We start from the raw sequence: 12936 nt of genomic DNA, 5'->3' as shown, positions 1-12936 counted from the left end.
GAGACTAAAACAGCAAAATATATATAGACAGTGAATATTAGGGGAATGTTCAGAGAAATACACAAAATATATATATATATATATATATATATATATAGACTTCACAACGTATCAAGAGTTTAGCAGGAGTTTCGCAGACGCTCTGACACCAGGCGACTCACAAGACAGCGTTTAAGTAGCCAGGGAGCAATCTGTCAACGCGTTTCAGCTGGTGTCCATGGGCGTGGCCAATTGGGCGCTGGGGCAACTGTGACAGAACCTGGCGCCACACGGTGGGGACCAACTGGGCGCCATGGCAACCGTGATAAAAGGGCTTAAATTATACTCTGAAGCTATATAACTGTAAAAGCGATTGTACTTGTTCTGATTTAACGGGACAGTGGTTATTATTTAGCACAGTCTAGTGGAAGAAAACATCATCAATTTAAAAGAAAAACTTGTTTTTAAAAAAATAAGCAAAAATACATGAACTATCAAATGTGCATTTTCTAAACTAACACTGATTTGACCTGCTTACGAGGTTGTCTTGTTTTCTTCTGGAAGCAATTAGGAGTTTGTCTTGTCTGCCTCAGGATGAGCTTACGAACGCTTGTTTGCCTCTGGAGACTATTACCGTTTTTTTTTTAGGTAAAAAATGTTTTTATTTTACAAAACATAAGGCTTACCAGACTTAGTTGAGTTGATTGTCCGCCATTTTACTGCCAAAGGTAACCTGGGAAAAAAATAGATGAAGAATCACTTTGAGTCTGTAGTTTGTAATTTTTCTTGTGCTAGCACTTGTTTTTGGTTGCACTACACTGTACAGAATACTCTAGTGGTGAAATATTACTCAGCTTCCCTTTAGACAGCTTTAAAGTAATAAATTAAGAGTTAATTGAGCTTCAAAGCTTTAACTCTGATGTACAAGCTTTAAATAAATGAACGAATCAATAAATGAATGGCCTTTATTGTCATTATACAACTACAACGGAATTGGAGGGCTTCATTGCAAATCAAACAAATAAAATTAATTAATCAATTATGCAAAAGCTTTATCTTTCTCAACACCACAGTTTCTTTTATTATTATGTATATTACCATGTTTATTTCAATCAGCTATTGCCCATCCATACATTGAGCAATCCAATAAAGTACTGCTTTCATTTATTCCTAGGCCCCTCTGCCTTCAGTCCATAAAAGTCCAACTGCAACTGCACCATCCAACTCACACTGCAGCCTGGTAAATACTCTCTTGATTGCCGAATCTTAAAGATTTAATTGAGAACAGTGTGAGCTATTTTAATCTATTTTTTTAATTGAAACTATTTTAACATTTCGAAGAGGGCTTTGATGTTATGTTTCTGTTGGACCGTGGTGTATCTGGACTGCTTTATATGGTGATGAGTCATTCCCGCCTACATGGCATTTCTCAAAAATAAGGATGCTTGGGCGGGATGCTTTGATTTGTTTGCTTTTTCTTAAAATGGTGATGATTCATTTAGAGTTGGCATCTGTGTGTCTTCCCTCATGGTCGTAGGGTGTTCAGCATCTTACTGGTTTCTTCCTTAGTCTCTCCCCAACAAACCCCTTCACTCCTACTCCTTTTAAGGTTAGTGCCTTGTTGTGTGCCCCTCCATTTTTGCATACATCCAACCATCCAATGCATCTTCTGCCTTTTATCCGCGTGTCCATTCTCGCGGATAATCAGGATACTGCATAAAAGCAGCTCTCAATTAGCATCCACACCCCAAAATTATAATTACGGTACACATTTGTGGATAGCAGCCTTGTTGTTCAAAGTCCCTCATTGCTACCTTGTTTGTTCAAACCCTTTTGTTTTTGCTCTTTGATGGAGATTCATAACTCGCTAGAATAAACAGTAGATTCTTTTGAAGTAAGTTTGCATGCATTTGTAAACGCCGTTAAAAAGTGATGCATGATTTTGGTCATCTTTTATGTTATTTTTAGAAATTTGTTGAAATAGCACACATTAATGCATCCTGGACGTCAGTTTTTCTCCCGCAAGCGTGTCGAATAGGCCTGAGGGGGTGGGGGAGTCCGACTCATGCCTCTAAGATCCCCCGAGGCGTCTCCAACAGTCTGTTCAATAATGCAAAACCTCTCCCAAGGTGCCTTCGCTGATTTCCAATGGAGCGGGTCGGTCAAGCCCCGTGACTATCAAGACGCCAAACATTGCCGCCTTTGATGATCAGGAGAACACTGGCAGAAGTAAGCAGACTTTGCTCAGACCTTCCTTCTGAACATGTCTAGAAGTAAGGGTTTCAATATTTACGTGCAATACAGAAAAACTACATTTGGGATTACAAAAATGAAGGAAAATCTGCACTCTTCTGAGAAAACCTTATATGAGATTTGCTTTATTTATACCATGTTCTCTACAACCAGTCAACTAGCTGTGACCATATGTAAATAAGCTAAACATCCTTAGCTTCCAAATTGCAGGGTTGAATGTTTGCAATACTGCAATCACAAAGTAAAGATGATTAACCCGATAACGCCTGAACATTTGGATTATTTGTAAATATACAGTATTAGACGCTAAGGATACAAGATTATCCTTTTCTGAGGAGGTGTTTCAAGATGAAATTGTTGTATGTTGGGGTAAATAAACTTATGATAATTAGCTAATGTGTTTCAACCTCCCAGGTAAAAACAATAAGATTGTAAATACATAATAAACATTAGTAACAAAATAGTACCGTAAATTCCGGACTATAGAGCGCACCTGATTATAAGCCGCACCCGCCACATTTTGGGTGATTTAACATTTTTGTACTCACACAAGCCGCCCCCACGTATAAGCCGCGGGCGCCCGCAGTAAAGCTTGCGACTCAATCACAAATATAACCCTGCGACACTGTCAAAAATTTAACCCGGGCCAGGCTGTTAGGTCTACAATTGTAACTTCATAGAGGGGGGGTTGTAGAGGGTTATTGTTCTATATTCTTTATCAATTATCCCTTATCCGTTATTACTTAGCCATTATCCGTTATTGGTCGGTTCATAATACACTACAAAGCCAAGGTGCCGGAACACTTACACTCAGCCAAAAGGCCGAGCTAAGGTCCTAGCCCCAAAGCCTTGCTGCGATCATTGCGAAATGCACCACGTATAGTACTCAGTTCAACAACCATGATCCCTAAGGGGGGGGGTTTGAAGGGTTATTGTTTTATCTTCGTTATTCATTATCCATTATCCGTTATCGGTCAGTTCATGATACGCTACAAGGCCTAGGAGCCGGGACACTTACTCTCAGCCAACAAGCCAAGCTAAGGTCCTAGCCCTAAAGCCTTGCTGCGATCATTGCGAATGCACCGTTCCCGGAGGTACTGCAATACTGGGCCGATGCGTGGAGTGGACAGAGCTCTACTACACTTGATCTTAGCCAAAAGGCCGAGAAGCGAAGAGGGGGGTTTTTAAGGGTTATTGTTCTATCTTCGTTATTCATTATCCGTTATCGGTCAGTTCATAATACGCTACAAAGCCTAGGAGCCGGGACACTTACTCTCAGCCAAAAGGCCAAGCTAAGGTCCTAGCCCTAAAGCCTTGCTAAATAGTACACAATTCTAGAGGGGTTTGGGGTTTTTAAGGGTTATTGTTCTATCTTCGTTATTTATTATCCATTATCCTTTATCGGTCAGTTCATAATACGCTACAAAGCCTAGGAGCCGGGACACTTACTCTCAGCCAAAAGGCCAAGCTAAGGTCCTAGCCCTGAAGCCTCACTGCGATCATTGCGAATGCACCGTTCCCGGAGGTACTGCAATACCGGGCCGATGCGTGGAGTGGACAGAGCAAGCTCTTATTCCATCTCCACGGCCAGCAGACACTGTCCACAAGGGCAACAAGGAGGGGGGGTTTTTAAGGGTTATTGTTCTATCTTCGTTATTCATTATCCATTATCCGTTATCGGTCAGTTCATAATACGCTACAAAGCCTAGGAGCCGGGACACTTACTCTCAGCCAAAAGGCCAAGCTAAGGTCCTAGCCCTAAAGCCTTGCTGCGATCATTGCGAATGCACCGTTCCCGGAGGTACTGCAATACCGGGCCGATGCGTGGAGTGGACAGAGCAAGCTCTTATTCCATCTCCACGGCCAGCAGACACTGTCCACAAGGGCAACAAGGAACTACAGTAGCGACACACAACTTCATAGAGTACAAGGGCAACAAGGGGGGGGTTTGGGGTTTTTAAGGGTTATTGTTCTATCTTCGTTATTCATTATCCGTTATCGGTCAGTTCATTATACGCTACAAAGCCTAGGAGCCGGGACACTTACTCTCAGCCAAAAGGCTAAGCTAAGGTCCTAGCCCTAAAGCCTTGTTGCGATCATTGCGAATGCACCGTTCCCGGAGGTACTGCAATACCGGGCCGATGCGTGGAGTGGCTCTTGGGGTTTGGGGTTTTTAAGGGTTATTGTTCTATCTTCGTTATTCATTATCCATTATCCGTTATCGGTCAGTTCATTTTACGCTACAAAGCCTAGGAGCCGGGACACTTACTCTCAGCCAAAAGGCTAAGCTAAGGAAACAAATGTATATTTCCAAAGTTAAGGGTGGGAAAAATATATATCCACTATTGTCCGCTGCGACAACAGACAGATCTACCGGTAACTTAGCTTTACCACATTTCCCATCAGCCTGCGTTTGCTCCGCCCCTTATTTTTGATTCGTCCGTAGAACACATAACAGAATAAATCTCTAAAATAAATACATTACAAAAATATACAGTTGCAAATACATATTATACATGGTTACACATATTTACGAAGAAAGATGGTACACCGAGAGAGTTTTCAAAGCTTTAATAATAATAATAATGTTACTTTCATCCCAAACCGTGCCTTTGAATGGTACCAACACTCTAGTAGGATCACGCTCGCAATGTATCCAACATACTTGTGAAGAAAAAGCTTCCTGTAAATGTGAAATTCACGGGAGATCGTCTTCAACTTCCGTCTCATAACTATTGCCATCAAGGGCATCTTCCTCAGTATTAAAACATACCTTAATTATACAGAAAATATATACTAAAACTTAGAGATTGCAGTCTTCCTTGACGCACATATTCTACTGGTCTTAATCTTACCTTTTAAACTCCTGCACCGCTGGTGGCCTTTAGAAAAATTCCATAAATTAGCTGCTTCACTGACTAAGCCGCAGGACTGAACATTTGGGAAAAAAGTAGCGGCTTATAGTCCGGAATTTACGGTATATACAATGCCTTGAAAAAGTATTACGGATTTCCTTGCTTTTTTGCACATTTATCACTCACAAAGGTTTCAGATCATCAATCGACTTTAATATCACACAGGAACCACCCAGGAAATACAAAATGCAGTTTTGAAATGTTGATTCAATTTTTCCAAAAACAAATCTAAACCTATCTGGCTCTGTGCAAAAAAGAAATTGCCTTCTGAACCTAAGAGCGAGTTGGGCCACCTTTGGTTGTGATAACAGAAATCAAATGTTTACAATAATTGGTAACGATTCTTTCGTAACACTGTTGAGGAATTTTGGCCTACTTGCCATCCATGTTAGAGTTTTTTTTTTTTTTAATAATCACAAACTGCCCATTAAAGGTCACACCACAAGATCTCAAATGGATTTAAAACCGGACTATGACTTTGACACTTTAATACCTTCATTTTGTCATTTTTGAGCCATTCAAACTGCGACTTACTTGTGTTTTTTTAATCGTTGTCCTGCTCCATGATCCAAGAGCGCTTATGTTTGAGGACACAAACTGATGGCCGTACATTCTCCCACAGGATCCTCTGGTAAACACTAGTATTCATTATTCCGTCAACCACAATACGTTTTCCTGGTCCTGAGGCAGCAAACCAGCCCCAGACTATCACACTACCACCACCATGCTTTCCTGTGGGCGTCTTGTTCTTTTCGTCAATGCTGTGCCATTTTTACACTAGTTGTAATGGGCTGCACACCTTCCAAAAAGTAAAATTTTTGACTCATTAGTCCGCAGAATGTTTTCCCTAATTGTTAAGGAAGTCAAAGGTGTAGAATTGAATAGGCATATGCTTTTTCCTTGTCCTTCTGGGACATGATACGTTAACATTGTTTTTGTTTTTTGACTTGTGGTTTTATTTTTCTCGTGTTTGAAATAAAGTTTCATTGATTGATTGATTCATTCATTCAATAATCAAAATGCGTTTTGGCAACTGTGAGACAACTCTTTTTGTTACTGCTTCACTTTGTCTAACATATTCATCCATCCATTATCTGCACTGCTTATCCTCAGTAGGGTCGCTGGGGTGCTGGAGCCCATCCTAGCTATCTTTGGGCAGTGGTCAGGGGACACCCTGAACCGGTTGCCAGCCAATCGTAGGGCACATAGAGACAGGCAATTCACTCGCTCATTCACACCTAGGGACAATTCGGACTATCCAATTAACCTGACATGCATGTTTTTGGAATGTGTGAGGAAACCGGAGTGCCCGTTGGAAACCCACGCAAGCAGGGGGAGAACATGCAAACTCCACACCGGAAGGTTCGATCTCATGACGTCAGAACTGTGCCCTAACAAATTCCATTCGAGTGATTTCTTGATTCAACGCAGGTGGTGTCAATCAATTATGGGTGTGGCCTGTTGATTTGAACTCAGCTTTCCCAAAACTTTGGTTAGTCACAGTTACTTTGTATTTTAACGAGGAGGCAATTACTTTTTCACATAAGGCCACGCATGCCTAGGTTTATTTTTTCCCTTAAAACATATTAATAAAAAAAGATAGTTCACCTGCAAAGGATTGTCATGCTCTTAGAATACCTTGGTGCATTAATTGGCTCTTTCTCCTTAAAACATACATATACTTCTTTTTATCTCTTCACAATACCAGCTTTGTTTCCTTCTTCGTCATGTTTTTGCTTCTCCCTTTAACATCACTGCCTATCTTGGGAGCCACATTTAAAAAATACAGTACAAAAAAATAGTGTTGTTTTGTACTAGCTCGTAAAGTTTTGGAAAGCACACAGAATTATGAACTGAACGAAGAGAGAAATTAATTCTAGAGGGTGCTCAGCCGAGAGCATTACAGTATCTTTCCGCTGCTGTGCCACAAGCCAAGAGCAGAACAGCACATTTTATAATGTCGACCAATAGTAAAAAGGCATATTAGTCACGTTGAAGCCGCTTCACTCTTACAGTCATATGCATGAAATCCGAAAAGTTTGAAAATGGGTTGGGAGGGAATGTTGTGAAGGGGGGTCAAGAAAAGATTGTATTCCACATCATATCATCAGAAACATTTTAAGGTAGGGACGCTGTAACTCGGGGGTTTACAGTTGCTATCTTTTGAATAACACTCTTATCCACTTTTTATACTGAAATGCTCTTAAACTTACCAGCTTTGTTGCTTAATTTCCATTGCAATTCCGATGACAAAGACAGAAAAGCAGACAAGCAGTGTTGGGCATGTTACGTTAAATAAATGTAACCGAGATAGTAGGTTAATTACTCTACAGTAAAAGTAAATACTTATCAAGGAAAGTAACTATTTTTGTTACTTGAAAAATAAGTTGTATGTAAAATAATTTAAAATGTTCTTCGCAAATACGAAACACTGTGGTGTTTTTTTTTTTACCACAGTTGAAGAGATGAGAATTCAGACCACTTTTAGAAAACTGGATTTTTCAGCTCAGCTCACTAAAAAGATTTTCAGGTTTTTTTGTTGCTCTAATCATTTAACTTTATTTCTACATGTTTTTATTTTGAGAAATTGTTTGTCAAAAATCAGGTAGCCTTACACTGCTTGTAGTGCATATTCAGAATAAATGACAACAACAACATTAGCAATTATTATGTAACGTTATTCACGAAAAGACTTCAAAAGTGGGGAAAATAAAGAAAAAAAGTATACAATGGGAAAACAAAGAAATAAAAGAAAAATACAATAACAAAAGGAAAAAGAGAGATGACAGAAGAACATTTACATTTTTATATAAACACATTAACACTGAAAAACACAGGAACTGTATTTAAAACATATATAAATCTACACAAACGTTTCAACCTCTTTAATGCTCAATAAACTTAAAGTTAACGACACTGAATCCCAGAAAAATGCATATTGACCAATCTTTTGAAAAGGAATGATTGTGATAAGTTTGTTTTTGTTAATATTATTATTGTTGTGTAAAGAGGGAAAAGGCATCTCTGAGGGAGCCAGCTGTTGATTGGTGGGATGCCGGTTTCCTTCGTTCATTTCCAAAAGCCACAAGTCAGTGACAAGAGTCAGTTGCCGTAGCATCCACGGGTGTCAACAGCAGTGGTGGCTCCGATTTTTGCGACTCTGCCCTCATTCACCTTTTCCTTCAGAACATTAGTACATACTGTATTTGTAACTATACGGTAGTCGCTATTTTGAACGGTGAGCTAAAAAGACGTGATGTAAACAACCCTGAGTCGAGCGAAAAACTGTGCCGCTAAAAACAGCGTCAGGTGTGTGGGCACACATAACTGTTGGCGTTCTGCAGCCAAAGTAACACACCCTTTATGACTATCAGTAATGGTAACTGCATTGTAACGGCGGAAAAAATATGTATTTGGATTTCCCCGTTACTAAAGAAAACAAAAGTGTTACATACTTGCATTATTTTTAACAAAATATTCCTGACAGTGCAATCAAGGCATGTAAAGTGCAAAGGCCATTTTGCGAGAAAAGCTACATAAATAAAAAGCTAATTTAATTTGCTGTCGGAAAATGTAATCAACATCCTAAGCTGTTCCTAAATGAAGCCTCAATAAATTACCAAATAAATGACCTACCTTCCTGTGTCTCGTGACTCTGATTACAATGACCTAGTGGACATGCACATCTCTCCTGCAAACATTCGTCATCTCGGATCGGCGCATTCTGTATCGAACACAGTCATCTTTCAGCATCTGACAGCATGTCTGACATCATTCCCTCCAGACAAATTGCCGCAACACACACCCACGCCTCCGGAGTGTGCCGCTTGCTCTTCACATGAAGTGTCACTCATTACCTGCAGCATGTTATACTTTTTTAGGTCTACTTTTTTCCTAACAATCACTCATGTTTTTTTTCACTACCCCCAATCCTCAGAAAAAATGCTCCAGCGTTATGGCAGCCTGTCAGGAAAGCTCCATATGATTGAGTTGGAAAAACGCAGGGCAGAAGGTTTGGGGATCCGCCTTGCAGGAAATAAAGATGGCTCCAGGGCCCGTATGAGCGTCTATGTGGCGGATGTGGACCCTCAAGGACCTGCTGGTTTGGATGGGCGGATACAAGTCGGGGACGAGTTACTTGAGGTAAGGAGCATAAGAATATTGGTTGGGTTGGTTGGGTCAGCAAACCAAAATGTTGAAAGACTCGTAGTGTAGCCGCAAAAAAATTAAAGCCTTTTACAAGATTTGTAATGAATTATTGTTGTACACATTTTTACAGCAGTACCCCTTAATATTAGATTCTTTGAAAACAGCCGCAGTCTCTTAGCAAATTAGGCAGATGCAGGTGTTAAGGATTTCGGTGAGAAAATACAATTTCTTCTTGTCTTGAAAGCGGTGCACATAGAATACCGAATATGCCAGAAATTGAAAAGTGGGCCTTATAATCCACTGCACTTTATACACCCAAAATACAGAGGAAAATATTAGAAATGCATACACTATATGTATGAGCGCATTGCTCCTGGAAGTTTTACGGTATCCTACTATATTTGTGCAATGATCAGTCACAAAAAAACATTGTATGCAACAGAAATCAAATCAGTCAAGATGGCGGCGCGTTGTGCAGACGCTGCGGTTCGGGCTCCAGTTCGTCTTATGTTTTCAGTGTCCCCTGATCCCTCATATTTTCCCTTCGACTCCCTTCGCATATACAATAATATCCACTACATCCCGAGGGATATACAGAGACCACCGGATCTCCCTGGAAGATCTGCCTGCCTGCCGACAACGACGGAGCAAAAGGAAAAGGCTGCTAGTCGGCTCTGAGCTAAGAAGGCGACCACACAGACCAGCGCTCCCAAGCATGTTCAACCAACGCCAGATCCATCGTCCACAATGAGTGAATTTGAGCTACGGATCGCCACCAACAACGTCCGGAATTGAAGTATTTTTTTTTGTCATCACGGAGTCTTGGCTTTCCCGACGCCACATTATATCACCGGCTCGATCGAGACGAAGACTCCGGTAAAAACAGGGGTTGGAGACTACGCGCTACAATAACAGCCGAACCATTGACACACACTGCTCACTCGATATGGAGTTTCTAGCAGTATCGTGCAGACCCTTCTATGTACCGGGAGAGTTAACTGTGGTCTTTGTGTTTGCCGTTTACGTTCCACCGCTAGCCGTTTCCCCGGATGCTAACGTTAGCATAGCGCTAAATCTCCTGCCCGCTGCTATCAATAAACAGCAGCTTGCACACCCCAACGGAGCTTTATAGACGGTAAATACATTTTGCTGATGTAAAGTATTTTTGTTTGTGTTGCCTGAAATAATTAAGACATCTACAAAAAGAAGGAAAATTAAAACTTGTAATACTTATTTTCAACCCCCTTCTATACACAGTTGAATAATTATTGATACATTCATATCTGTACCAAAACTGAGCTAAAACTGTGTCTGTAGAAATTAGCAACACTTCCAAAAGCATGGTTTACTCAAGTTGCATCAAATGAGGATGCAAAACTGGATTAATGAGAAGTCAACATGCCAAAAACGTTCATTTTGCATACTTAACGGCCAGTGGTTTTGGGGCAGCACTTCATGTGGTGTGTTTTGGGCAAGTACAGCCTTGCAACACCCATCTCTCTCCTGGCCGTTTTTTGGGGTAGGCGTTTGCTCCCCACACGAAACAGATAGTACTTCCCATGGATACCAGTAGTAGGTGAAGATTCTTTATCTGACCCGAGCATTACAGGGAGTGCAGAATTATTAGGCAAGTTGTATTTTTGAGGATTAATTTTATTATTGAACAACAACCATGTTCTTAATGAACCCAAAAGTCTCATTAATATCAAAGCTGAATATTTTGGAAGTTGGAGTGGGGCTTTTTTAGTTTTAGCTATTTTAGGAGGATATCTGTGTGTGCAGGTGACTATTACTGTGCATAATTATTAGGCAACTTAACAAAAAACAAATGTATACCCATTTCAATTATTTATTTTCATCAGGGAAACCAATATAACAGCTCAACATTCACAAATATACATTTCTGACATTCAAAAACAAAACAAAAACAAATCAGTGACCAATATAGCCACCTTTCTTTGCAAGGACACTCAAAAGCCTGCCATCCATGGATTCTGTCAGTGCTTTGATCTGTTCACGATCAACATTGCGTGCAGCAGCAACCACAGCCTCCCAGACACTGTTCAGAGAGGTCTACTGTTTTCCCTCCTTGTAAATCTCACATTTGATGAGGGACCACAGGTTCTCTATGGGGTTCAGATCAGGTGAACAAGGAGGCCATGTCATTAGTTTTTCTTCTTTTAGACCCTTTCTTGCCAGCCACGCTGTGGAGTACTTGGATGCGTGTGATGGAGCGTTGTCCTGCATGAAAATCATGTTTTTCTTGAAGGATGCGGACTTCTTCCTGTACCACTGCTTGAAGAAGGTGTCTTCCAGAAACTGGCAGTAGGACTGGGAGTTGAGCTTGAGTCCATCCTCAACCCGAAAAGGCCCCACAAGCTCATCTTTGATGATACCAGCCCATACCAGTACCCCACCTCCACCTTGCTGGCGTCTGAGGCGGACTGGAGCTCTCTGCCCTTTACCGATCCAGCCACGGGCCCATCCATCTGGCCCATCAAGACTCACTCTCATTTCATCAGTCCATAAAACCTTAGAAAAATCCGTCTTGAGATTTTTCTTGGCCCAGTCTTGACGTTTCAGCTTGTGTGTCTTGTTCAGTGGTGGTCGTTTTTCAGCCTTTCTTACCTTGGCCATGTCTCTGAGTATTGCACACCTTGTGCTTTTGGGCACTCCAGTGATGTTGCAGCTCTGAAATATGGCAAAACTGGTGGCAAGTGGCATCTTGGCAGCTGTACGCTTGACTTTTCTCAGTTCACGGGCAGTTATTTTGCGCCTTGGTTTTTCTACACGCTTCTTGCGACCCTGTTGACTATTTTGAAAGTAACGCTTGATTGTTCGATGATCACGCTTCAGAAGCTTGGCAATTTTAAGAGTGCTGCATCCCTCTGCAAGATATCTCACTATTTTTTACTTTTCAGAGCCTGTCAAGTCCCTCTTCTGACCCATTTTGCCAAAGGAAAGGAAGTTGCCTAATAATTATGCACACCTGATATAGGGTGTTGATGTCATTAGACCACACCCCTTCTCATTACAGAGATGCACATCACCTGATATGCTTAATTGGTAGTAGGCTTTCGAGCCTATACAGCTTGGAGTAAGACAACATGCATAAAGAGGATGATGTGGTCAAAATACTCATTTGCCTAATAATTCTGCACTCCCTGTAGTTGTGGAGTCCCTCACGTGTCTGTGCAAGGCCAAGTCATGTCAGGTTTATTTGTATAGCCTTCAATCACAAGATGTCTCAAAAGGCTGCACAGATCACAGACCATTACAAACTACAGACTTTTACTACACCATCCCCTAATCTATAAACCTACATGAGGGCAAGAAAAAACTCAAAATCTAAGCATGAGGAAAATGAAGAAATCTTAAAAAGGGACTGCACATGAGGTAATCCACCTTCCAGGCTGAAGACCAGGCTGGAATGGATGTTGCAGTACACATACATTGCCAAAATTAAACAAAAGTCATTCATAAGCTATAGAATATAAGTGTGTATTAAACCTAGATAAAAAATAGTTTCACTGAGGTTGCAGATCGAATCTCAGAGGGCAGAGCATTCCACAGCACCGTTATGGAGAAAGCTCTCGAACTAGCAGATTTTTTCTTTGCTCTTGGAATCACTAGCAGACCA

General features: G+C 40.9%; 1 protein-coding gene and 3 pseudogenes across 5 annotated transcripts in view; 1 reads left to right on the top strand and 3 right to left on the bottom strand.

The window, feature by feature from the left end:
- The window catches only part of LOC148361881 (multiple PDZ domain protein), a 112095-nt gene that overhangs the window by 65993 nt on the left and 33166 nt on the right, over window positions 1–12936 (top strand). For 3 of the 5 annotated variants that reach the window (XM_088342689.1, XM_088342688.1, XM_088342693.1), the window contains 4 exons: window positions 1154–1219; window positions 1517–1588; window positions 2109–2208; window positions 9085–9290. In XM_088342689.1, coding sequence (XP_088198815.1) covers window positions 1154–1219; window positions 1517–1588; window positions 2109–2208; window positions 9085–9290 — 444 coding nt within the window. The remainder of the gene's footprint in view (window positions 1–1153; window positions 1220–1516; window positions 1589–2108; window positions 2209–9084; window positions 9291–12936) is intronic. The other 2 variants (XM_088342691.1, XM_088342692.1) reach the window with 2 other exon arrangements.
- Window positions 3305–3405, bottom strand: LOC148361884 (U2 spliceosomal RNA; annotated as a pseudogene).
- LOC148361883 (U2 spliceosomal RNA) lies at window positions 3736–3983 on the bottom strand (annotated as a pseudogene).
- LOC148361882 (U2 spliceosomal RNA) lies at window positions 4012–4304 on the bottom strand (annotated as a pseudogene).

Source organism: Urocampus carinirostris, chromosome 8 (assembly GCF_059441175.1).
Source record: "Urocampus carinirostris isolate Australia breed hairy pipefish chromosome 8, RoL_Ucar_1.0, whole genome shotgun sequence".
NCBI classification, from domain to species: Eukaryota; Metazoa; Chordata; class Actinopteri; order Syngnathiformes; family Syngnathidae; genus Urocampus; species Urocampus carinirostris.
This window is presented reverse-complemented; position numbering and strand designations above follow the sequence as displayed.